The following is a 27,326-nucleotide window of genomic DNA, read 5'->3' as shown; positions in this document are numbered from 1 at the left end:
AAACCGATAGTCTGTTCTCTAGTTAACACCTAACTTTATTTTGGCTGATGATATGGAGCTCCTCAATGTCCCTTCAACAGTCGTGGTAATCCTGAGTATTTCATTAGGTGAGGTACATGTGTATAGTCACCATTTATCTTTTTGAAAAAAGGTATTTGTATTGAATAAATCATGTCCTAGAAAACTCTAAAAAAAAAAAAAAAGATGACTGAAGTGTCTTTTTTTCTGTTGTACCTTAGCTTTCAGCCGGGCTCCCATTCCTATGGCTGTGGTCCGTCGAGAACTTTCCTGCGAGAGCTACCCCATAGAGCTGCGCTGTCCAGGAACGGACGTCATCATGATCGAAAGTGCCAACTATGGGAGAACTGACGACAAAATTTGCGACTCAGATCCTGCTCAGATGGAGAATACACGCTGCTATCTGCCAGATGCCTATAAGATTATGTCGCAGAGGTAGGATACTCTCCAATTGCCTTACTTTGGGCATTTATTCAAAGTCTTCTCTCCCTTTATCGTGTTGAGCATATACAGAGCACCAACAGCAATTTATATCTGAGACTAATTGGAAATCATTTTCCAGTATGCACCTATCCCCATGTAAAAAAAATAGTGCTTAAAATTGCAGATCATATATGGAAATCATTGTTAATTATATTAGTTACAAGGATTCATGGTCTAATAGGCATGCCAAGTTATTTTGATAAGGTTCTCAAGTACTAGATTAATTTGATGGTAGACTAAACTAATTATTCACAATTTTCAAAAGCATAATTTTCTAATTTTCTCCATACACTTATGAAAAAACTATTTTAAATAGTGTAGGAAAATGAGGAAAACATTAAGTACATTATTAGGTACTCAATCTAATCATTAATCAAAATATAAGACAATTATTCAAAGATTATCTATTTACCAAACAATAAAAGTAGATTTTTATATCTAACATATTCATAAATTGATTCATTGAATACAGTTAAATGATTTAATTATTTAATATTTAAAACTATTTAATAAAAGTAAAATAAATCTGAAGCTTGTCAGTATATAAAATTCTGGCTTCACTGTGTTTGCATCTATCACTAAATTGCAAAAATGGTCTTCAGTTCTATAAATACTGGTCAGTAGAATTATAGTATAAAATGTTCAAATATATTAAAATATCTTTATAAATCAGCTAAATACTAAGTACATCTTAAACATTTGCTCACTATATATATAAATCAGCATAGAGTAGTATATTTACTTAGTCTTCACACTAGTAAATAGACTAGTTTTCTCTGGGTTTAATCTTCTAACTTATGCAATTTTGATAGTTATAATTCCAATATGTTCTTTTGTGTGTGATTTTAAAGTTTGTTAGAAATAATATCTTTTTTATGAATTATTTTTGTTTAAATATCAATGCAAACTATAACTTGGAAGGTATCTAGTGATAATTCATACCTGAGGTATACCTGAACTGTACTTGAAGGACAATGACCTCTATGGGGAAATCTGAGGATTTGATTTTGTCAATTTCTAATATGCTGATTGTCATTTTCTAAAATAACATGGATTTGGCTAGTGCTAAAGAGAAATAAAATTTAACCTTAAGTATGCAATTTTATATAAATTTGCATATGTCATATGCTTCTCTTTTGTATATGTTTTATATCCTTCAAACTGTGGTTAATCTTAAACCATTCAAATAATTTCATTTTATCTAGCTATTGACATGGTCATAGGGCAGTCAATTTCCATAGTAATATGGAATGAGAGCTCTAACAAAATCATTAGTTTTCTTTATTTCAGTGTGACAACCAGTGTATAATTTTACAGAATCTTTTTCGGGGGTTTGAGTGGGAGAAGAGAGGCTGCTTCTCTGTGATTACATTGTCATTGAAAATATAGTAGAGGACTTATTTTACTAGCCTTTTGATCTCAGTACGATTTGCATTGAAACTGTTTTAATATTTTCATTGATATTATTGGCTCCACAAATAAGCCTTTAATCTTATATTATTTTAAAAAACTGTAATGGATTCTATAAGCCTTTGAATTATATAGGATGCATACATTAAGTAGTAAATCTGTAAAATAATAATGCTTTAAGATCTCTTATTCAATCATTTGTGTAAGCCTTATGCATGGGTTATCATAGAGTAACTGTGGTTAATTTTTCTTGGAAGCAAGATCTACACTTGCATTTGGACTATTAAAACTTAATTTATGCTTGTCCAACATAAAGCTGTTGACTTTTGGAGATGGAATTGTAAATGGTATAGTCATGTATACTACATAAATGATTTTTTAATGAAATCAGTTCTACTAATATGCCTAAAGTAGCATATGGAATAGAGATGGTAATTACTATGATCTGGCCAGGTTGTGCTACGAATAATATGTACTATTTATTTTTGTTTGTTTTAAATCATTTATACATGTGGTTGTGGAGATTATATAGAGAACATGCCACTCAACAATTTCCTCATGCCCAACTCAGCTGACACTCAGTGCTTTCTTCCAGATGTGCAACCATCCGCTCTCTCCTGATCTGACCCGCCCCTCTTCCGTTAACATTAACAGCCTGCCTGCTAAGCCTCCTGTCAAATAGCTCCCTGTTCCCCCTATTCGAACCATACAGGTAGATTTTAAAAGATCACAATACTTGAAGCAGATATCCGTTACTAGCTAAGCTAACCAACTGTTGGATTTTAAGAAGGCTGCAGGAGAAGTTTTTGATTATGGTCTAAAGATTATTCTAGGGACATTGTTTCAGCAGTTTATTCACCTACCATGGTTCCAGAAAGTCTGGAATCCACGAGAACTTGAAATTGTTCTGCATTTTACCCTTTGATCAAGAGTCTTCTATAAAATCTTTGGTCAAAATATTCGGTAATTATAATAGTCAGGCACCATCCAGTTCCTCTGATCACATGGCAAAGGAGGCAACTGCCCATAGAGGCAGGTAGACACATGTCTGTCTCTCTTTCCATTATTCCTCTCTGCTTTTCCCTTCTCTACTCCAGGGAAATAGAAACCAACCATTGGTCCTTAGATGGCCTTACTTTTCAGACCCCAAGCATCACACAGATCCATGGGAGGGTACCCCAAGACCCTGCTGGACACCTTGTGAGTTAAGAGGACCCCCATCCGCCACCGATCTCCTGACCCACTGGTTTTCCTCCAAGTTCTGTTCCCTAACAGCTGAAGCGCGTTCCCCCGCCAGCACCCAGTGTCAGTTTGTAATTCTAACGGCTGCACAGGGCACCTGCAGCTATTAGTCAAAAGTGGGGTTCGTTCCAAAGGTTAGGGGCCTAAGCAGATTCAGAATAGCTGGGAGCAGTTATGGGAGGGCTGCTACAGTCTTCTGGAGACATTGCCTCCTGGCCTGGACCGCAAAAGGGCCTTGGTGCACAGCCTTCACCAGGGCAAAGAAGGCAGATCTCCTCACTTTCCTGAGACCGGCACCTCCTTTAATAGTAACACTAGATTTTCTTTTTCTGGGTTTGGGGTGCATAGGAAAGGCAGGGCATAGGGAAAGGCTATCATAGTTTCTTACCTTCGGAAATGAGTGTCCCCGTTATTGTTGCAGACACTCCCTGAGGAGAGCAAGGGCTATGAACAGTTTAAATTGATTAGTGCTTCTGCAATAAATCCAACAGAAGACATCTTTTCTAAAAGCCATCTTAGATTAATTGTTTCCCTTCATTGAAATATCTAGAAAAAATCAGGTCATAAATATTTTTAAGCATTTCCCTAAATGGAAGGATTACTACCAAATACAAAATGGTTATTATTCGGTATCCTCAAATAAATTTGTTTTAAAAGGCCTCATATCCTGCTTGAAATTAGTGAGTTACACAATTATCAAGAAGGACATCTGAAATGCCATCCACGCAGATGCTTGAATACACATTGAACCAATGTAAAAAATACAACATGCTTTAAAAATATGGAATTTGAATTTGAAAGGATTTGGGGCCATGGATTTCTACATTTATCTCCAATAGGCTCATCTAGTCTACTTACTGAGCTCGAGAAGCCAGTTTGATTTACCTTCTGGAACTGTTTGCCTCTTTTGTGTGTCAACTAGAAAACGTCTTAAAATATTATACCACATTTATTTATGCTACTCAGAATTTCATACCTCATTTATTAGCATCTGTGGCCCTCTTTGTTGAATTGAAACCTTTTTAAAAGCTATATTATCACAGTTTTCTGTGCTAACTAAAGTAAATTGTAGACATCTGGAGGCAAGTTGTCTGTTGATTTTACCACAAAGCATCTTGTAATTTACAAAATCTTCTTCATCCTCTGCTGCTCCAGGAAAAGAGAAACTATTGTTGTACCTTGGATGGCTGCTTGCAAGTCTTTGAGAATCTGGACCAAGGCAGTTCACTAGGGAATAGAACAGGAACATTAGGCATGAGATTCAGACAACCAGATGGGATGAAACAATGCCCGTGAACTTCCAAACCAAGAAGACGAATCGATGTGGCATTTGATTGTACACAGTTGCCCTCAGTGGGTTTTCTCTCTCGAACTAACCACCTTGACTAACCATATAGCTGTCTCTCTCTTAACACATGCCACACAATACCACCTCAGCTTTTTCCAGGTGTGCAGCGTTGTGATACCAATTCCATTAATCATTCTATGCAACCATCCTTCTTATTCAATGCCAGATGCCGATTCACCACAAACTCATTGCTTCCTGAAAAGTGGGCAAACAAACAAACGCACTACCATCAAGTCAATGTTGGCTCATAGTGACCCCCCACCACCACTTTGGGTTACTGATACTTTAGCTATTTATGGGGATAGAAAGCCCAAACTTTGTTTCTGAGGTGCTGGTGGTTTCAAACTAAAGGCCATGAATAGCCACGCTACCACCAGGACTCCTGCTTCAGAAAGGAGAAGTCAGAATTCAGGCTCCTGGCTCTAAGGGAAGGTTTGATCTGTGTCCGATATGGAGGGAGATCTTTGTCTCTATTGAGCTTCCATTTCTAAGCATTTGTCACCTTTTTGGTTTTGATTTCTGCCCACACCCGCTACCCCATCACTGCTCTCTAAAACTTTTTTAAAAAATCTCTTTTATGTATCACAGAAATCTGCTCAAAAAGAGATGTTACACCCTTCACCAAGCTTGCCTCATTAAGATAACAAGGACAACCCATTCTTTTTTATTTTAAGGACAACACATTCTTAAATGGAATTTAACCACAGACCTTGCGGTTGTCATTTCAAATATGTATTTTCCAGGAGGCACAATTGAATCTGTAGCATATGCTAGGCTAAATATTTCAATAAGGGATTCGGGGTGACTTGAGTGAAAAAGTACTACTAAGAGTTGTGTGGGCTCCCGCCATTGGTCCAGAGGGCTATTACCCCATGATTGTAGCAGCTATTAAAATGTACTTTGGAAAGATACGCTTTAAATTCTTGTGACATTTAAGAGAATCAAAAAGCCAAAATTATTTTCATAATTATACTGGCATGGTGCTTGCATTTTTTATTATGTTGACATAAGCATTGATTAAAGTATGGCAGTTAAACCTTCTGGTGCCTTAGTGGGGATTAAGGCCCTAGCACCATTCCTTTTCCAACAAAAGTTGTTTTTATTTGTTTGTAAAGATGTACAAATGTAACTCATTAAAACTAATAATCGATTAAATTCTCAATATTTTAGATGAATGTAAAGGGGTCCGTAGACCAAAAAGTAAGCTAACAGCTATTTTAATAAATGTGATTTTTTTCTATTCTATAGTCCAAATATATTTTTATTTTTGTAATATTTGCACACAGAATTTAACTATTTTTAAAATAACCTCCAATTTTTAATGAGTGAATCATATTTCAAGAAATTCACACTTTTATGTTATCCAAATTAGAATGAAACACATAGATGCAGCTTTTGGTTCAGATGCTCATGTGATTTGTCTGTCATAAGAGGTGTGCAATTTGTTTATAATTAAACACAACTACTTTAAAAATGCAAGCTTAGATTGAAAAAATGTGAATAGATGGCATAGATTGAGAATAAATTATTTTATTTTGATAAGGAGAGGGAGCAATCTTGTCCCGATATTTTAAACATAAAATGTTGGCGAACTAAATTTCTAAATATGTATACCAGAAAAATAAATTCATTGTAATATGTCAGTTACTTCAATTCATTTTTAAAATAATAATCACCTTGTAGACATAGTCTGATAAGTTCTTATTGCTTATTTCAGGAGATTCTTGCAGTTTGACTATTTTTGTATCTTTCCTTGGTGTGGCCATTATGGGCTCAGCCGCTAAATGCAATGTCAGTAGTTCAAAACCACCAGCCCCTTTGTGGGAGAAAGATGAGACTTTCTACTCCTGTAAAGAGTTACAGTCTCAGAATCCGCAGGAGCAGTTCCACCCTACCTTACAGCGATTCTACAAGTTGAAAGCAGTCGATAGCAGTGAGTCATGTGTGTTTATGTGTGTGTTTTAACGTGTGGCAGTGTGAAAATCCAGCACTTTTTTGTCACTGATAAATTCATTACCAGTCCAAATAAAACTAAAAAGGAATAGGTAGATTCCTTGGAATTTGTCAGTTCAAATATTTACTGGAGCTGCTTTCTGCACTTACATTAAGAAAATATTTTATTAATGCTACTTCCAGACTTTTAAGTAATTTTATCATCTCTGATAAATGGGTAAAACTGGACATTTTATGGAACTATTCAGAAGCAATTTCCACCCTGCAAAAAGAGACTGAAGACACAACTCATATTCTCTTCTTGTCTGGAGGAAGGGTCAGTGAGATAGTGTGAGATAGCCAAGAAAACCAGAAACTCAGGGGAACAATTGGGCCAGAAGACTAATGGACTCTGCAAACCACAGTCTACTAGACCCCCAACCAGAAGAGCTAGATGGTGCTTGGCTACCACTACCCAGCGATCTGATAGGAATCATAATAGACAATTCTGAAAAGCGAGAGAGAAAAAAGTAGAACAATTGAAAATCATAAAAAAGACCAAATTAGTAGAACTACTGAGACTGTTGCCCTGAGACACATGTCAAACTTGAGATGAACCCACTGAATCATCTTTCAGTCACACAAAGTACAGACCAGTGGAGTGAACAGAGTACCTAAGGGGAATATACTGAATGTACTTCTCAGAACCATCAACACATGAGGCCCGAAGGGCAGTATTGAGCCAGCAAATAAAGGTCACAGGCAGGAGGTGTAGGAAAAAAAAACAAAAACAACCAAACAAGAGGGAAACACACACAAAACAAACAAACAAACATCAAAACTCACTGTCCCAATGTGTTTGAATTGAGAATATAGAAATACAAGCAAACACCCACAGAAGCCCTATCTTTGAAAAGTAGAAGAACACATTAATTGAGGAAGGGACACCTTCACAAAAACAATGATACTAGAAAGAATGGATCGGTCTCAACCTGCAAAATATTGAAACAGGATCCATACCTCACACCATACACAAAGACAAATTCAAGATGGATTAGAGACCTAAATCTGAACTCTAAAACCATAAGTCCCATCAATAATAATAATGACAAACTTAAAGGGTTTGATACAAAGCATAAATATAATAGAAAATACACTACAGATGACAAAATACAGAACCGAAGCATTGTAGAAATACAACATTTATGTGCGTCAGAAGACGACCAGGGCTCCTTCCCCGGGTGGTTATGAAAGGAGGAATAGTGAAAGTGAAGCTGACTTGAATTACTTTGGGACATACAAGTTAGTTTCAAACAAACAAACACAAGCAAAATTTGTTGCCATCGAATTGATTCCAACTCACAGAGTCCATATCAAAAAAGACAAACGGAAATGAGAACCCAAGGTTCATGTGGGATAAATGCTATTACATTGTGTATACTGCATCTGATATCATGATAGAAAATTACGCACATTTTTGAATGAGAAAGTAATGTGTTCTGTAAACTGTTAGCCAAGCCACAATAAAATGCTTCCAATCAACAGGAACAAAGATGCACATGCAAAGATTTTGGCCTGAGAAACACTATAAGATAGTTCAACTTTGCCCTATATAGTCACTCAGAGTAGGAACTGATTCAATATCAAAAGAAATTTTAGTCCTTCTACACACACAAATATACACCTATGTGTATGTGTATAATTATGCGAATGTGTGTAAATATATATGTAGTCTTATGGAATTCACTATAGGTTCAGATACATTATTTCAATAAATATTTTAGCAGGAAATAATATAGATTTAAAAGTTCACAAAAAAGGAGTCATTTTTTAAAAAAGGAAGGAAAGATGGGATGTTTCTGAATATTACAAAAAAGAGGTTAAAAATATTGAAGTAATTATCTAGGGAATAGCTGAAAGCTAAATTAAAAGTAACTCAGCAACTATGAACAAAAACTATGTCACTGATTAATGAGACAGCTTGGACTCTGGAGGAAAAATGTTCACAATGATACAAATGATGTGTAAAATACATAAAATACCCTTTCCTTTACTCATTATGACAATTGTAGAGATTTTTGAGAATTGTTGCAGGAATGAGTCTTCAAGTATTTTAAATATAAATTATTTTCTTCAGAATGTATGTTAGTTATTTAGTATTCATATTTTAGATAAAGATGACAGAATTGGAAACATCTGTCTGAAATTACTATATGATTGTACAAATATTTACTGCCTGTTCTCTTTGGTTAAAAATACTCACGTGTGTGTTTGTGTGTGTGTGTATGTGTGTGTCACCTTTTGTTCTCTGTCTTAATGTGCTAAGCATAAATTTTGTTGCACTGGGAGATTTTTACTGAACTTACATACTAGTAAAAGTACATGTTAGGTAAAAATCTATCCACGGTTTATATAATCAGTTCTAAGAGTCAGGATTTAATAAAACCATGCTTTTAAAATTGATCTGCATAGCCACTTAGCTTCATTCCTAATCAACTGTCTTTTCTTTATCTACTGATGTGGGCAAAAGACTGGGCTTTCTACTCCAGGAAACAGTTGCTGTCTCAGAAACCAACAGGGGAGGCAGTCACCATGGGTCATCATTGACTTGCTGTCGGAGAGTTTGTGGTTTTTTGTTTTGTTTTGTTGCTTTATGACCTGGTGATTGCATACGTGTTTTTCCTTTAGGTAGAGTTTTAATATCTAGTTTGAACACAATGTGTTGACTAAAAATGGGAAATGCTTATACAGTTATTATTGATACTAATCACTAATAATACTTGCTAAGAATTATTACAAGCTTTTATTAGCTGCATACTTTGGTAAAGACTGACGTGCATTAATGGTTTAAGCTAGTATAATTTCCTTATCTGAGAGATTTAGAGCTTTGATTATTGTAGCAAACTTGATAAAACATTAAAGTCTAAAAATGTTTTTAAAAGAACTGTCTATAATCATGATGAGGAAGAAAAGAAATAGATTTCTTCTCATATAAAACCTCAACCAATTATTGGATTGTATGGCGAAGGTTTCATACTGTTCAACTATAGTCATACACATTTTTGTTGATTTTTATGGAAATCGTTTGTGAGTATTAATAAGAAACTTATTGTTCATTCTCATTTGAGCCAATGTATTTTATAAAATACCTTAGGGAAATAATAGTTCTTGGGTAAATTAGCACTAGTAGAAAAGAATTGGTGATACTGTTAAATATTTGTAGCAAAGGCCATACATATGAGTTGTTTATTGAGCATTGCCTGAGTGCCAAATAATGTTATAATTACATTTTATGAATGAACTTATTTAGCTCTATCTTCCAGGGAAGTGTGTATGATTGTTATTCTTACATGATTGAAGAAGGTTTAAATAACATCCCAAAGTTAGTTGCACACTTAATGGTGGAGTTGCATTTCTGGCCCAGGCCATCCTATGCAAGACTCTGGAAATAAGTATGAACCAGGCACTGTTACTGAAGAGAAAACACACATTGACACACAATTGGATTTTTAATGGTTGATCACTTTCACATGTCGTGAAGCTTAGATGATGTTGCTTTTATTTTCTTTAGTCTGGTATGTTTCTAGAGGAAAGTACAAACTTCTTGTGAGGACATGTTTTCTGTAAAAAACAAGTAGAGAACATAGTTTTGCTATTGTTTTTTCTAAATATTTGGGCTTTCATGGTTACATACTTATATACAAGAACACTTACGTAAAAGCAAATTCACTAGTAATAATGAGAAGACCCAAATTGGTATGGTATTTGTCATTCAATAAAACAGATGTCACTTAAAATGCAAACATAGAAACAGTGATGTATTCATATGTTAGTAACTGAATATATTATAAGCAGCTTGGAACACTTGAAAATGAGAAACTGCCTGAACAAAACTTAAATGTCAGTGATGGCTCCTATAACATTCCTTATGTTTGTATAATGTCATTTCTGACAACATAAACCTTCACACGCTAAGCACTTACTAATCAATTCTAAAATGAAAATGTATTTTTAATATCACACTATAGTAACTTTGCTTTATTCTATAGATTTTTTTTAGTCTCACGTCCTATTCTGGTTTTATTTTTTATTTCCTTGTCAGTGCTCACATTATGCTAAAGCATATTGTTAAACTTGCCTCCCTGTAAACCATTTCTCTCCACCACCCTATATTTTGGCCAGTTATTTCTTAACTCTTAAGAATATTACAAAGAAAATAGTTAATAAATAATTTAGTGTAAAATATTTCGATTCTTCTCATTATATTCTGATGTGATTCATTTTACTTTAAGAAAAATGTCATCTCCCAAGTTGTTTGGGAAGCAAAATTTAACTTAATATTTGTCATTATGGAAAAATGCATAATTGAGATCTTCTTCTGTAACATTATATTTGCTTTGTCACTTATGTAGCAGAAAGTTATGTAAATCATCTTTAATTATACCTAGGTATACCAGATAGTAAAAGCAAAATCTTTTTTTTTACAACCGCATGTTGACTGATTTCAATAAGCATGTTTGTGTGAGTGTGCATGTGTGTATGTGTGTTTGGGCTAGAAAGACTTGAGATTTTTCGAAAAATCTTTATAATTATAGTAATCAATATTATCAACCTTTTAAGAATAAACATTTGGAGCACTTTCTTTGACATGTTAGTGTTTTGAGACATTAATATTTGAAATGCAATACAAGGCTATAGGCATATCACAATATCAGGAGAAAAATATTATTTAAAAATGATAAAAATATAATAGAAATGGGAGATTTACAATCAGAATACATGTCTGTAGCTATACAAATGAATGGATAATTGAGAAATTTTAAAGCTTATATCAGCTTTCAACACAATGGAGGTTTGGGCTTGAGTTTGGGTTGGTTTGGTTGGAGTTCCACCAAAAATTTTTGATGCTGTTGAGTTATTTAGAGCTGCATTGTTATTCCTAAACATTACCACTGATCATGTAAACCATTGTGTACTTAGCAAAAGTAGTCCAGGGGATTTGGGCTTACCCTAAAAATTTATTTAATTAATGTCATATGAAACACTTCTTTCAGTCCTCTGCCAATAGCACATCTTCCTAAAAGGGAATGTTCTCTAATTTAATAAATTTTACTTATTTGTTTCATTTTGATAGTAGTTTTGTTTGAATTTTTATAATTATAGCCATGAAATCCTCTGAACCAGGACATATGCAAGATCCATGTGTGTTTCTGATATATGTATGTAATAAATGAGGGATACCCCCCCAAATAGAATTTTTTCCAAAGCTACGTATTTAAATTATTTAAACAACAGCCTTATCACCTTCAATGTACTCTCTATTACACTTAATACATTTGTCAAATCAGTGATTCCATTATTGAAAACAGTTTTCAAACTCATTTGTTTGGAGGGCTGTCAGCGACTCTATTTTTTTTTTTCTTCACCTCTTCTCTATCCTTAAATCACAGTCCTTTCTTGTTCTTGTTCATTTGCAGAAACAAAAAGAAGTTGCACAGAGTGAGGTACGGTGAGTTAGGTTTGTGGGGCAAGAAAGGCATGCTGTTTTGGGCCCAAAGCTGGTGCCAGAGATGGCTGTGTAACCACGTGAATTGTCGTGGTGGCAAACAAGTCCCCCATCTGCCACAAATGAGGACTTTTTTATTGCACACTGTTACTCAATATTTTCAGAGCCTCTAAACAGAACACTTGATTAACAGTGTGGCCTGGTGGAACAAACTCCAAATGCACTATCTCCCTCACATCAAAAAACAAATGAGCATTGTCATAATCTTTGAGTTCACCTTTTTGGGGGCAGGATGACAATGGCATCTTCCACTGGCTTGATTGATATTTGGTTTCAGGGTCAGACCGTGTCTCCTCAGCAGCACTAACCTGGGGAAAAATCTGCGTCGCCTCAGAGCTGCTCTCTCAAGCACGGCATGTTTCCACTCAGCACTCTATCCTGGTCCGTCAGAACCCAAGACACAAATTTTGCAGCGACCCTTCTCATTCCCAAATCTTCTGTTAAACTTCACTGAACCAAGCTCCAACGTGGTCCAGATAACTTCTCCATCTCTTCAGTGATCCATAGTTGAGCTCAAGTGCATGAATTTTGTCGACATTTTTGTCCATTCAGGAAGTTGACGGATGTCCAGAATGAAGTTTGTCATCATCGACATTTTACTTTTTTGAAATGAGGAAAACACTGTGAGTTTTCCCATAGTACTGTCCTTGTATATTATGTTCAACATCACAAGCATTTCTGTGGCATTATTCCCAAGCAGGAAACAAAATTTCACAGCTACATGCTGTTCTCTTAAATCACCCATCATAAGAAAATGAGGTTTGAGTGAAATTATTTTACAAAAATATTTACTGTGACCAGAGAGACCAGAGAGAAACTTCCCAGACGAGGCCACTGGGTGCACTAACTCAGAGCGAGTAGCTTGATGCTCACCTAGCAGGAACAATTTATACTATGAAGAAAAATGTGTACTACAAAGCTATGTCCAGTGGAGTTTTTTTTTTCTATTTTGGGTTGGTATCCCCTTTTATGTGTCATACATATGTTTCTGATATGTTTTAGCTACATATATGTGGTGTTATTTACTTTCTGTTTAAGAATTCTTTTCTGAAACCACAAATATTTATCTTTCTACTAGAATATGTAGTACAAATACTACAAATAATTTCATCAATTAAAATATGTCTAGACTGGAAATTATTACCTTGGTAGGTCTTTTAAAAAATTAGAGTCACAAAAGGTACCTCTTTTTCACAGATTACTCATCATAAAATTTGCCACAATAAAAACTCTTTCACTTTACCTGAGGACATATATTTTTAATTTCTCTTCATACTAGAGCTTAGACACTTTCCAGTGACTTCAAGATGACAGTATTTCCTTTAGTAGCATTTCTGCCCTATGACATTAACACTGAAATGGCTAACTCTTGCTGAAGGTACTCTTCAAGGGCAGCCTTAGAAGGGGAAGAGAATAAATGGTGAGAAGAACACAGACATGAAAAATGAGATTGTAAGTGTGTGTGCATGTGCATGTGTGTCTTCCTCCTGTGATCGACTAAAATCCATTTAGGCTAACTTGGGATGCTAGTAGAGTATATGGCCTGTGTTGTTAATCCATTTTATCTCAATTGAGGATGGTTATTTCCCCAGAACAACATTTGGCCACGTCTTGAGACATTTTCTACTTTTACAACTGGAAAGAGGCCGGTCCCAATGCTAGACGTCCAGCTGTATACAGGGCGTGCCCTGCCACAAGAAACCACAGAGCCCACCCTGTCCCTAGTACCATCCGGGAAGTAAGAATGGTTTAATCCCAGGAAAACGCACAGCCCTGACGATAGTCGACATAGGCCCATCTGTATCTTTTGACTGAAAATAAGAGCAATCTGGGAAATCCATCAAAATTACCCTAGACTCCGAAGGCAGTTACGCATATTGTATAGAATTCAATAAAAAAGGTTACCACTTCCCTAGAAATAACAACACTGGGTATAATATTGTGTACTATATTACCAAGAGAACTCGGGTTGGCATTATTTCCTTAAACTTTTGCCTGGTAATCAGTATTGCAAGTGTATAATGCTAATTTGGCAGTAATTTGAAATATTGCAATGATATTGATGAGGAACATAACTTAGATATATCTCCACAAATCATTGATTTTGTGTTAGTATTGAATAATTAAATGTTGTAGTTTTTCTATACTGTTACACTAAAATATTTCAAGTAATGTTCTTTGTTGTTGGTTTTTTTATAGAAGATCTAATCTTTGTGCATTTTGCCTTTCCAATGTCATTTTGTTGTGCCAATACTTTTTGAAAATGTCTTAAGTGGACCGATAAGAACTGGTACCCCCTGCCTGTTGACATGTGTAATTAACACAGATAGTCTGTGAGGAGGGATTTGGGGAACTGTCGTCACTTCAACATGTTCTTCTTAACGAAATAACCGACACAGAATGAAAACAGCTGCTTTTTAAGGCCAGCAGCCTAAACTGTGAAACAGGGACTATAAAGTGTCAAAGAGAAGAGTTTAAATAGAAAGATTAACAATGGTGACACCAAGAGACACTTTGGTAAGGGAATGGTGTTGGAAAGGCCAGACTAGGATTTGATAAAGCTGGAGGGATCTATCGAGATTTAAATCATAGCTGATTTTATACCACAGCTGATGGATCATAGGATAAGAGGACACAAAGTCTAATTCTCATTTCCTAATATGCTAGAAGCATATTCTTAACATAATTTCTCTTACATACACTGAAGGACTGGGGATGAGCCATTCATCTCTCAGAAGTCTGATTATGTTCAGAAAGAGCACTTGACCAAGGCACGGGGTCTCCTTGAACAAATTAATTTACTCCACGCTAGGCAAAGCCCAAGGAGCCCTGGGGGTGTAGTGGCTAAGTGTTCAGCTTCCTTCCATGGGGCTTTCTACTCCTATAAAGAATTACAGGCTCAGAAGCTCCCAGGGCCAGTGTGCTCTGTCCTATAGGGCCATTATGAGTCCACATGAACTTGATGGCAGCGAGTTTTGAGTTACGCCAAACCTGGTGGCAGAGTGCGGTATTCATTAGGCTATTAGATGCAAGGTCAGCAGTTTAAAGTCGGCAATCCCTCTGCAGGAGAAAGATGAGGTCTCTACCCCTGAAAAGCTTTAGACTGAGAATCCACAGGGTCAGCTTTACACTGACCTCAATCGCTGTGAGTTGGGATGCAAAATCTCAAGCAGCCATGGTGGATCCATAGGGCAGCCTCGGAGTGCTAACTGCAAGATTGGTGTTTCAGACCGACTAGTGGGACAAAGATGAGGCTATCTGCTCCTATACATTTTATAGCTTTAGAGACTGTATGTAGAGCCATTATGAGCCACAATCTAGATGGCAGTGAGTTTGTTTTATTTGGATGCAAAACCTCAGGAAGTCCTGGTAGCATAGTGGATAATGCTTTGGCCTGCTAACACCCAGGTCAGCAGTTCAAAGCCAATATACCCTCTGTGGGAAAAAGATGAAGCTGCTGCTCCCATAAAGAGGCAAGTTCTACTCCGTCCGGTTGGGTCCCTGGGAGTTGCAATTGACTTAGCAATAGTAGGTTTGGTGTGGGTACTCCACTTCTTTGTCTGTTTCTTTTCCCGACATCCAGGGTTCAGTTTAATGGAACCACTCACCACAGTCTAAAAGACTGAACATCTCAAAAGCTTTGGCTTCTACAGGACCACTTTCCCACACAGAATCAGACCGAAGCAAATAGAGAAGACAAACGCTTTCATCACACGTGATTAGAAATAAGGGAAAGCCAGTGTGTCATTTTTCATCTGGCAGCATCTGGAGGACTGTTAGGACTGCGATCTGATTGGAAATTCTGAGGGACAGAAAAGACATTCCACACTCATTAAATTCAAGTTGAGAAGTTATTTATTGACTTTAAAATTTGCATCTAAGTCCCTTCTGAATACTTTCTGTCTCCGTCCTTGTCTCTGGAGATTAATACATAGGCTTTAACTTGTTTCTCACTTGCTAGTGTTTCTCACCAGAATCCTGGGTGCCGGTAGCACCAAAGTTGAGAACCCTTCCCTGAACTAATTAGTTACCTCCATGGAATTAAGATTGGTTCCAGCCCCAGGAAACACACATGCCTGATGGAGATTCATCAAAGGCAAATCTGAAGGAGGGGGTACCCCCAAAAAAACAGAAAAAAAATATTTTTTCAAAGCTATGTATTTAATTTTTTTAAACAAAACAACCTTATTACCTTCAAAGAACTCTCCATTACACTTAATACATTTGTCAAGCACTTACCATTCAGTTCTTGGAAACATTTTTCAAACTCATCTTTGGATGGCTGACAGCACCTCCCTCATGTTATACTTCTTCAAATCACTGCCCTTTCATGCCCCTGTTCATTTGTGGAAACAAAAAGCAGTCACACAGAGCAAGGTTGGGTGAGTAAGTTATGTGGGACAAGAGAAGCATGCTGTTTTTGCCCAAAGCTGGTGTCCTGAGATGTCTGTTTGAGCAAGTGCATTGTCGTGGTAGCAAAACCAGTCCCCTTTCTACCACAAATAAGGCATTTTTTGTCACACACTGTTACACAATCTTTCCAGAACATCTAAATCAGCAGTTCTCCACCTGTGGGTCGTGATCACTTTGGGGGTTGAATGACCCTTTCACAGGGGTCACCTGATTCATAACAGTATCAAAATTATAGTTAAAAGTAGCAACAAAAATAATTTTATGGTTGGTGGTCACCACAACAAAATTAACTATATTAAAGGGTGGTGGCATTAGGAAGGCTGAGAGCCACTGCTCTAAATGAAACACATGATTAGCAGTCTGCCCTGCTGGAGTGAACGACAAACTGCATTATCTCCCTCACATAAGAAAACCCAAATGATCCTCAGGGGTTTTGTTTTGTTTATAGGGGTAACTCCTCATGTGTTCTTGGGAGAAAAATTTAGGAAGTTTATGTTGGGGATCTGTCTACTGCTTGCCTACTACTCTGTGTGGTTGAGATGAATTTAACTAAGGGAAACTGATTTTGGAGTTTGGATTAGGCATAATACTAGCTAGAACTTTTTTTAACCAAAGGTATATTTCTCTCAAATAAAATGTCCATTATATGTCTCAAATATTAAAATATATAAAATTTTATTATTGGAATGAAATGACTGTCAAGTGTATTGTAGCCTAGGAAAATAGTTGTGAAGCACTATAAAATTTTAAATGATCTGTTCTCCATCTACTTCACGTGGTAGTTTGAAACCCAGTAAACTAATTCTATATGTTATAATATTAAAATAAGGCTGTGAACTTTATACCGCCTAATATCTCCTGTTTGTTAACACACGTACTGAATAAATCATTGCTAGATATTGCAGAATAAATGGTGTGATTAATTTGTAACAGAAACAAATAAACAGATGCCTCAAATTATATATTGCATTTCATCCAGATTAAAAAATAATGAGAAAATTGTGTCTCATAAACATAAGGAGACTTTTCAACTATACAAAGTTAGAAAAGCTTGCTTACATAAATAAAATGCCATGTAGTAGAGGTGATTTCAAATTAAAGGCATGAGAAAGCCCAAGTGCTATTTTTAAGGATTCCGTTTCTTTTGCTTTGCTTGTATTTGTTTTGCTTTCTTCCCTTTTTTGGCAATAGAGTAACTTTGATGTTGAATACTAGTTTTACTTTTCAAAATCCAACAAAAAAGCCAAGGTTTCTTTAATGTTGTGGAACTTTATTAAGACTTTTTAAATACAAAATGCATTTTGAAAAGTGATGCTGAGCATGTCTGGGCTTCGTAGCAGGAACAGACTCAAAATAACCACAGAGATAAGCTATTACTAAAGATGTGCTACCGCATAAGCAACTATGCCAGGAATCACGCTAAGTGCTGAGAATCTAAACATGACTAAAATAATTCCTAACCACAAGTAGGTTTAATGGACTAGATTACATAAACAAATACATTGAATAAAATGTGGACCATGCAGTGATCAAGATAAAGGTAATTAAAGAACTCCAAGGAAGTGCTTCTCAGCTAGCATGAGGTAATGCTCGGGCCATGCTTGAGGTTGTGAGAGCTAATGGTGTCTTCAAAGTGTAGAAGGACGTGAGAAGGGCATTGTTGTGTGAGCTTCCAAAAGTGCGTGGAATTAAAAGATAATAGTATTTTTCCACAAACTTTTTATAGCACCGAGTTGTACACATTCAGATGGGACTCGACAAACATGAAAGGAATGAGGAGAGGTTAGTGACACTGGCAGTGACAGTGTAATTCTGAAAGCCCTAAAAGATGAGGTGAACGGAGGATAAACAATAGCCTCGCTCGCATGTTTAGGATACTGGATTGTCTGGTGACTATGAACAGGGGTCCCCTGAAGAATTAAAATCAGTACTGCATTTGGAAAAATTATTTCCTAAATGAGTAATGAGGTTAGATTTGAAGACCAGAAGAGCATTTGAGGACTAGGTAGACATTTGGAAAAATTTGTCCAGATCTGAGGGCCCAGACGTAGGGTATAGTGGAATAACTGGAGAAGGTGGAAGTCTTCATGGAGAGGAAACCATCGTACTTGTTAATGGGGACAGAATGACAAAGTAAAACATAGCACCTAAGCTATTGTCTTAAGGAAATCAATAGTTATACAGTCCCAGCATGAGAACAGGCCTGCGTGATAAGGTGATAAATATTTGCAGTCACTAGAAAGTTGGACCAATGGGCCTCCGGGGCTGACTGTCTCTGCCTCCTTGCATGCAGTTCCACATCTCAGAGCTTCCCGGGAACTCCTTCTATGCTCATTCTCGTTGTGTCTTAAACAGATACGTTGGTGTCTCTGAACGTGGTGAGAAGACGGTGGTCTTATGGGCCTTTCCACTGTTTCAACTTCACTACGTGAAATTATTTGTTTACATTTGCTACTCGGGAGCTCATTATTGTCTTGCTGCATTCTTAGTGAGGCCACCGCTGACCACACATTATTTTGCAGTGGCTCCATTCCCTCCCCAAGCCCTGCTACACATCCCTCCCAGTCCCTAAATCCTATTGTTTCTTTACATAGCTCCTATAATTCCTTATAGGCATGTGTTTGTTTCTTCCCATAAAAATGCAAAATTCAGGCAAGAATAATAGTTTATTCACAGATATATCCCCAACATTTGTAATGTTGTTTACATATCTGTGAATGTTTTCTAGATAAAGCTGAGTTTAAACAAAATGTGCATTAAAATGAAAATGTGACATAACTGCTTACTGTGCTTACTTAGTGGTATGGATACATAAGCATGTGAGTCTAGATTCAATATGTGTATTATCTTTTCTAATACTTTTATTGAGGGCTCTTACATCACAATCCATACATTCCTTCAATGTGTCAAACACATTTGAACATACGCTGCCATCATCATTTTCAAACCATTCTCTTCCCACTTGAGCCCCTGAGATCCACTTCCCATCTCTTCCCCTTCTCTCCCCCCTCCACTCCCTCACAAACTCTTGATAATTTATAGACTATTTTTTTCCATATCTTACATGGTCCTCCATCTCCCTTCACCCACTTTTCTGATATTTGTCCCCCTGGGAGGGGTTCTAAGGTGACCCTTGTGATTGGTTTCCTGTTTCTCCCCACCCTCCTCCAGTCCTCCTGGCATCTCTACTCTCCTGTTGGCCCTGAGGGGTTTCTTTATCCTGGACTCCCTGTGTTTCAGGTTCTTATCTGCAGCAGTTTGCATGCACTGGTCTAATCCAATTTTTAAAATTTTAAATCAACTACATGGTATTTTTACAAGGTTACTTCAGAAAACATGCTTAAAATTTCTGCCATATATGTATTTTCTATGTTTCTAATTAGTTGTGATACTTTAAAATATATATATGGAAACTTTTCTAGGAAAGAGTTTTCAAGTTTGTATCCCCCCTTCTGTTTTTAACCCTTCAGTTAGTTGCATGAAACGGTCCTCACAGTACTACATTTGACCATCTATATAGGAAAGCGAGCCTTACCTAGGTATACTAGTCCTGCCTCAAAATTCGAAATTTGGGATGTTGGAAAATTCAACATTTTGCCCTGGCCCTCCAGTTCCAAGGTAACAAATTGGATTTTGAAACCCAAAATGCTCATGATCTGCCCAGGCGTCACCCAAGTCTGTGACTGATGTTCTACAAAGAGTGATGTTTATTCCTCAGTGACCAAGTTAATGACATAAACATTGTCCTCAGTAACTGTGATAATAATTTCTTCTAGAAAAACTCATGCTGGACTAATACCAAAGAGAGCAGATCTGGTGGTGTGGTCGTTATGCGTGGGGCTGCCAACTGCAAGTTAGAGTCTCTGAAACCCACAGAGGTAGTTTTACCCTGTTCTATATGGTCATGAGAATTGATTCCGTAGCAATGAGTTTGTTTTGTACTATTCCCAAGAAGCTGGCCATTAACAATATCCCAAATGTCCAACTCTTCCAAGGTGCAATTTATGGTCCCTGGACCCAGCAAATTGCTGAAATGTCCCACAGAAACTCAAGAAAGTTAAATAATTTTTTTCATGTGGTGGGTGCTGTTCAGTTAAAAAAATCTGAAGGTCATGCAGAAATGAGACAGATAGATGCAAGGTCCAGAGCTAGGACCCAAGTTGTCCTATTCTTGTTCATTGTTAGAACATGTCCTCCATTTAGACACAGAATTATAATACATCACATAAGGGATTTTAGCTGGAAGGGCCATGTTAATTGACTATGACTATGAAATGCTAAACACTATGCATTTAAATAAGGTGGGAAAATTCTAAATAATAAACTCAATATTATACACAAATTGAAAGGGGGTATAAAACACAGCCCCCACATAAATTAAAAACTGAACACTAATCAGAAATGCAGAAATAAAAAGATGAAATGTATAATTTCAACTGGTTCAGCCTTTATGTATGTATGTATGTATGTATGTATGTATGTACGTATCAAGATTCAAAAATAAACTCATGTAACTCTACTAAACTCACTACCATCAGGTCAATTCCAAATATTAGTGACCCTATAGAACACAGGAGAATTGCCTGTGAGTTTTAGAGACTGTAAATCTTTACAGGAGTCAGAAGCCTTGACTTTCTATGGGTGGTTTGAACTACTGACCTTTTGATTAAAAGTCCAATACATGACTTATTACAGTACCAGTGTTCCTTCTCCTACCGCTAAGTGACAGTCTTAAGAATGTGTGTGCACTATCAGAAGGGGTTGTGATATTTGTTGGTCAAGTAGTAATTCAATGCAAACAGATATTTAATTATAAGAAGCTAGAGACCAGATTTCTCTGAAAAACTTATGAAACCTAAGTTGTTCTGAACTTTAAAAATACACTCTGTAGGTCAAATCCATTTTATCCAAAGAGGTTTAGAATTTAGAGATGATGCGTTTGACTTGTCATGAATGATTACTTCCATAAATCTTTAAATATTGCTCAATTTAATCTGTTACTTTGATGTTTTGTAAGGAAAGGGTAAATTTCAAGATTTTAGAAACCATACATGGTCTAAATAACCTCTCAAATCTACACTGTGTACTTCAAAGAAGAAATATCACTCAATTAGGAATGGAAGAAACGGAGTTTTATTAAGAAATTTAACATCCTGAAAACCAAACAAACAAACATCCTGTGCTGGGCAGCACTAAGTTAAAATGCAAGGCACTCTCCTGCTATCTGCAGAGAACAAAGGGATGGTCAGAGGTGTGGCTGAATGAGCTTCAACCCTGGAGTCCATTGGAATGTCAAGGATGGACCTTGGCTTAATGGGGTAAGGTGTTTCTCCCTGGATGAGTGGCACTGGCCCATTCAGTTATGCACATTCCTTGTAGGAAAACCTTCTTTTGATATTTTTTAAAACTTACCAGATTTTTCCCAGGAACTAATTGTTTAGATCCTGATCTTTTGTTTCCCAGGAATTCATTTTTATCGCACTCATTCCCGTGAGAAGCTGAGAACCTCCACTTCTGAACATTTTTATCTGCATACTTTCCCCTCTTGATCATGTCTCTGGTAGGGCCCCCGAGGATGTTGTTTTTTCGAGACACTGTTGCTAATGAAGAATGTTTTCTTCACCTATTGCCTTATCTTCAGGATGAGTAGCTTTAGGAGGAGCCTCTGACAGAGAGCCACATCTGAGCGCATACATCCTCATGAGCGAATCCCAGCAGTCACGGAGGGAGAGTGCACAGTGGCTTCACAGATCCCTGCTCTGTCTGGATGCCTGTGGGATCCGTAAAGACAATGAATGCAGCCTGCAAACCCCGCTCTGACACCAGAAATATCCATGAAAACTAAAGGAAACCAAGCAAAAAGCCTTCTGTACTCTTAGGAGTGAACGAATAAGTGATATTGAAGAAGGAAAGAGTTTTAGCTGACTGGGACTGACCGGGATGAAGTGAGAGCATGGGCTCTCCACTGACTCCGTGGCCGGAGAGGTTTTCTTCAGAGACAACAACCCAAGAAAAGGCAGGAGACTAGGGACTCGTTCTGCTTCCGTTTGCAGTCCTTCAAAGTGTTAACGGTGACTCTGGCTAGAGAGCATTGTTACTCTTCAGATGACTATCCACGGCGGATGGAGTTAGACACATTTTTTCAAGGAACACATAGTCTCCATTCTGACGTTTTGCTTGCTGGGAATGCATGTTGATCCTACCATTTCTGTCCTGAGGACAGCGCCCCACTATTTGAACAGTGTCACCTTCCGGATACTTGTTGCAAACACCAGCTCTCAGGTCAGCTCAGTTCTCAAACCATCGCACTTTGCACTGCGTCCCTAGGCGCTTGTACGTGGTGGAAGGGAGGTGAGGAACTCCAATCACAGTGTAGCCTTTCAACACATATTGGTGTTACGTTAAAGTTAAATCTGCATAACACATTTTAGCCAGAGTTAATAAAATAATAAATTATTTTGGACTCATTGGAACTTGTTTTCTTGAGACATGATGGCATTAGAAAACATATGCCTCTACTTATGTGGAATTTAAGTAAATAAAATTAGACCAAATTGTCTTTTATTTTCAAAATTGAAAAATAAATATAGTAATATATCTATGTTTATAAATTTATAAGTGTACGTTGGTCGTTTATGGACCAAGCAATAGACTTTTAAATTAGGGATGCTCCATTTTTTCTCATGCTGGCTTATCTTCATACTTTATTACATGTGCACAAAGGGCAACTAAGAAAGAGTATACTGATTTTATCAATTAATTTCACATTTTAAGCATGTATCTTTTATTTGTATAATGGTAGTCTTATTTTTGAGAGCACAACAGGGCTTAAGGCTTATGGAATTCTCTGTCACCTTTTTTTATACATAAAATTAGTAGAGGCCTCTGACATATGGGCCACATAATTAGATGTATTGCTTATGTTAGAAATATAACTACAAGTGTTACTAGTGGAATGTATGGTATACAATCAGCTAAATCATGTGGCAATGATCTTGAAATGATAATTAATATTTCATGCACTACCTGGGAACCTATATGGAATCAATGCTTATAATTACAGTATAAAGACTAGTAGTTCTCTCCATTAATACTTGCTTTTAAGTTTGTTCAAACTGTTTGGTATTCTGTTAGAATGGAGAATAATACTTACTTGTTAATGTTTATACAGATAAACCGTATCAGCTGTGAAGCTATTAATGGCAAAGAGGAAATCACAGCAGGAATTAGGCAGGAAAATCATTGCCAATCGTATTTTTATTGGAAAGCTGATTTGCCAACTTTATATGAAAAAAGATATGAGTTTCAAACTGTTTAATGTTGAAATTAATTAACATTTGCTAATAACTCTTCGCAGAGAATTCTACCCTTATGAGTTATTTGTCATCTGCTGAAATAATGGATTCTAACTTTGCAGAGATGTGCAAATACATAATTAATAAGTAGCGTACACACTATTTTAGACTACACCCTAAAGGCAATTTAAAAACCTTTATTTGATTTCATAAAGTCATAAGAGTAAGAATGTGCCTGATTAATATTCATAGCTATCAATATTTAATAGCCTACCTCTTAAATTTTAGAAGTAAACATGTTCTATGGGAAAACACCCTACATATGTAATATTCATGTAAAGAATTAATTCATACTAGAATTCTTATTATTTTGTTTGGTTTCTCTGCAAGTATTTGCATATTTAGGGAATATTCCTCCTCAATTTCCTTTCCTGTATTTTTGTGTACAATCCTGATTATGCAACCCAATTTTATCTAATATTTTTATGACTTAATTTTACCTAATATTTTCAGGACTTAGTCCTGCCCCCAACCTCACCCTTGGGCATGCCCTACACTATTTTCCCATGTGTCCCAGCGTGATAACAAATATATCAAAGGAAAGCCCTCTAGCGTCTCATCTCAAACTTTACAGTAGCTGGCACAGAGAAGTTTCTTTTCAACACGCAGAATTAAATGCGCATGTGTTCGCCATGGTTATTTTAGCTACATTTAATAAACTCCCCCCTAAATAAATTGGAATGAAATACACATATACTCAGCGCCAGTGAAGTATCATATGGAGAGTGACAGGTATTTTGTATGAAAAAGCACAATGTAGAGTGACAAAGGTCCGTGGTAACAATTAATACAGGGATACCGGGGTAACTGGGGTTGGAGTGAGAGGGTGAGGAACATCTGCTCTACTGGTCATATCTTTTTGTAGGGAATTTATTAAGCAGTCCTGCAGTGTGCAGTTTTATTAGCTCACTAAACTGGCACTTCTTTGGAGTCATGTTTTACATGTTTCACATTCATGAAATCCAGTCGTCATTTGAAGCATGGGAGTAACCCGTTGGTTCATCATCGCTAGTGTACTCTGCACACTCGTGTGGAAGATAGGTTATTTCAAATTTAGGCTCAATCGGTCACATTTTAACATCATGACTGATCTCTACAGGGTATGATGGAAAGAGAAACACTTTTTCAAAACTCAGGGAAACATAACATAGTGTTTCAGAAATGCGATATTATTGAAATTAAGGGTAAAAAGATTAACCGTAATCCAAGTATCCCTTAAAATGGATTTATTTAAAAGTAACTTTATACATATTAGAATGAGATGATAATATAGTTTTCTTGATTTTTTACTAGAAAGAGTTAAATGTTTTCTGCTTATCAATGAAAACAGGAAGTAATTTTAACCATGGGGAAATATCACATTAATCCATTAAAGGAGAGCCTGTTTTGTCCATTAAGATATTTCTTTCTTAGAGGTCAAAAAATAAATACTAAAGAGATAATGAGGTGAAGAATGTTTGCATATAAGTATTGGTAGCAATTTTAATTAGAATGTTAAAACTACTTATCAAAATATGAGACTTTCTACTTCTGTAAAGGTTTAAAGTCTTGGAAACATGCAGTCTCAGTTCAGTTCTGTGGTACAGGGTTGCTATGAGTCAGAATTGACGGGTTGGCAGTGAAATTGGGTTATTTGGAGGGGAGACAAATATTATTTTTCCCCAACATTCATTCCATTAAAATACAGGAGTATATAGGCTCATTCTGTGTTACAGAGATGCTTGCAGCTGTCAGAGAAACCTCACAGTGTAACTGGCTTAAAAGAGGGATTTATTTCTTCTTGCCCATACACTTTCCAGAGTTGATGCTCTAGGAATAAGATTCTTTTCTTTGGTTATCCAAGAAATGAGGGTGGTTCACATGTAACATCCCCACTTTCCTTAGTGCCTGGGAATGTTTTGCCTGCCCGCAGTACAGCAGACAAGGAAGATGAATGAGATTCAGAGGATTCCTGACACCTCCTGAAAAGGATATAGGGAGGTCCACTATTCACAACCTGCTGTGGAAATCCGGTCACATGTGTGTTTCTGAGGAGGGTATAAGCAGGCCTGGGGGTGAACTGAGTTACCATTGGGCGGCTAACTGCAAGGTCAGCAGTTTGCAACCACAAGCAGCTCCAAGAGGCTCTCAAGTTTAACAGCCTTGGCAACCCAGAGGAGAAGGTCTACTCCAAGGTCACCAGGACCTAGCATTGATTTGAGAGCAGTGAATTTGTTTCTTGGACTGAAGGTACTTTGCTGGTCATGAGGTTTTTAGCTAGGCAGCCACCTCTTCCTTGCTCACATAAGCAACATGGGCTTTTATTGAATAACTCACTTTCTCTATGAGTACCTATGGTAACATTAATGATATAAAATCCATTAAAAATATGTACAACAAGTTCCGGAAGAGACACCTCTAAATGGCACATTGTCTTTAATGTAATTTTTTGATGAAATAATTATGAATTGGTTCAATTAATAAAAGGTCATGGTGTCCTCTAAAAAAAGAATTATAACTGGATATTTGAAATATTTCTTAATTTGTGTGAGTAAATGAAGAAAGCATCTTCGAGATCTACAGCTCATCCACTCCAGGGCTTTAGAGTACATTCCCCCTATCTTTCCTATTCATTTAATGTGTTACTGAACAAATGGTTTGGAAGCTACATTTGATCCCCACAGGCTACAGAAAAGAGAAGATTCCTGAGGCAGAGGTCAGCTATGCCCCACCTTCCAACTTTCTTTTCTTTATTCAGACCCCAACCTGATCTCTCACGGTACTCTATCTCTGTGCTATCTCTCACAGCACTCTATCTCCGTGTTCGATATTTCAACCCAGTGGCAACACAGAATACACCACGTTGCTCATGATTATTGTGTTTCCTAGAGAAGTGAACAGGTTACAAAATGTTAAGCATATAGTTGTTTTTTCCTCACAGGCTAACAGGCATGTCACTCTCTGGTCCTCGTGCTCAGCCAATCTGCTCCTGGCCCCTGCCGAGTGTGGTCAAAGTGTTACAAACATTCAACATTGACCTATGTCTGAGGAGCACTGAGCCAACCTCCTCCCCAAAGGGAGCCAGCTCTGCTGTGTTCCTCTGTTCTAGCTCACGGCCTTGACACCGCTCTTCTTGGGCCTTCCCACGAGGGGGTCTTTGACACACCTCACTTCTAATTCCTTTCTCTTGCTGGTCATGGAATGATCTGTTCCTGCTTCTGAAATGGCTCATTTTATTCCCAAAACAGAATGCCCAAACTGAGCAGTCCTCTCTAATACATGTTCACGCACCCTGTCTGCAAGGTCCTATCCAACGACTTTGTGGGAGTTACAAAGGCTTCGTGTAGATGAGCCGTGCCCGGGAAGTTCTCTTCACCACAGTCACAAAACGGAATTTTGGTCATTTAAAGACAACAACAAGTACACATAGATGTTGATTGTAGCTTTATTTTCCAGTTGGAAAATATCCCTACTAATTCACATGATTGAACACACATTTTTTTCTAGATAGAAGCACACATGGCCAATTTATGTGTGTTATGGGTACTTTAGAAACAAATAATATAGTTCAAAGGCTTAT

At 37.0% G+C, this 27,326-nt stretch overlaps 1 protein-coding gene across 8 annotated transcripts in view; it reads left to right on the top strand.

Annotated features, from left to right (window-relative positions):
• The window catches only part of ADGRL3 (adhesion G protein-coupled receptor L3), a 1,168,212-nt gene that overhangs the window by 455,248 nt on the left and 685,638 nt on the right, over positions 1 to 27,326 (top strand). For all 8 annotated transcript variants that reach the window (XM_075544262.1, XM_075544264.1, XM_075544263.1 and 5 more), the window contains one exon: positions 240 to 453. In XM_075544262.1, coding sequence (XP_075400377.1) covers positions 240 to 453 — 214 coding nt within the window. The remainder of the gene's footprint in view (positions 1 to 239; positions 454 to 27,326) is intronic.

Source organism: Tenrec ecaudatus, chromosome 3, assembly GCF_050624435.1.
Source record: "Tenrec ecaudatus isolate mTenEca1 chromosome 3, mTenEca1.hap1, whole genome shotgun sequence".
NCBI lineage: Eukaryota > Metazoa > Chordata > Mammalia > Afrosoricida > Tenrecidae > Tenrec > Tenrec ecaudatus.
This window is presented reverse-complemented; position numbering and strand designations above follow the sequence as displayed.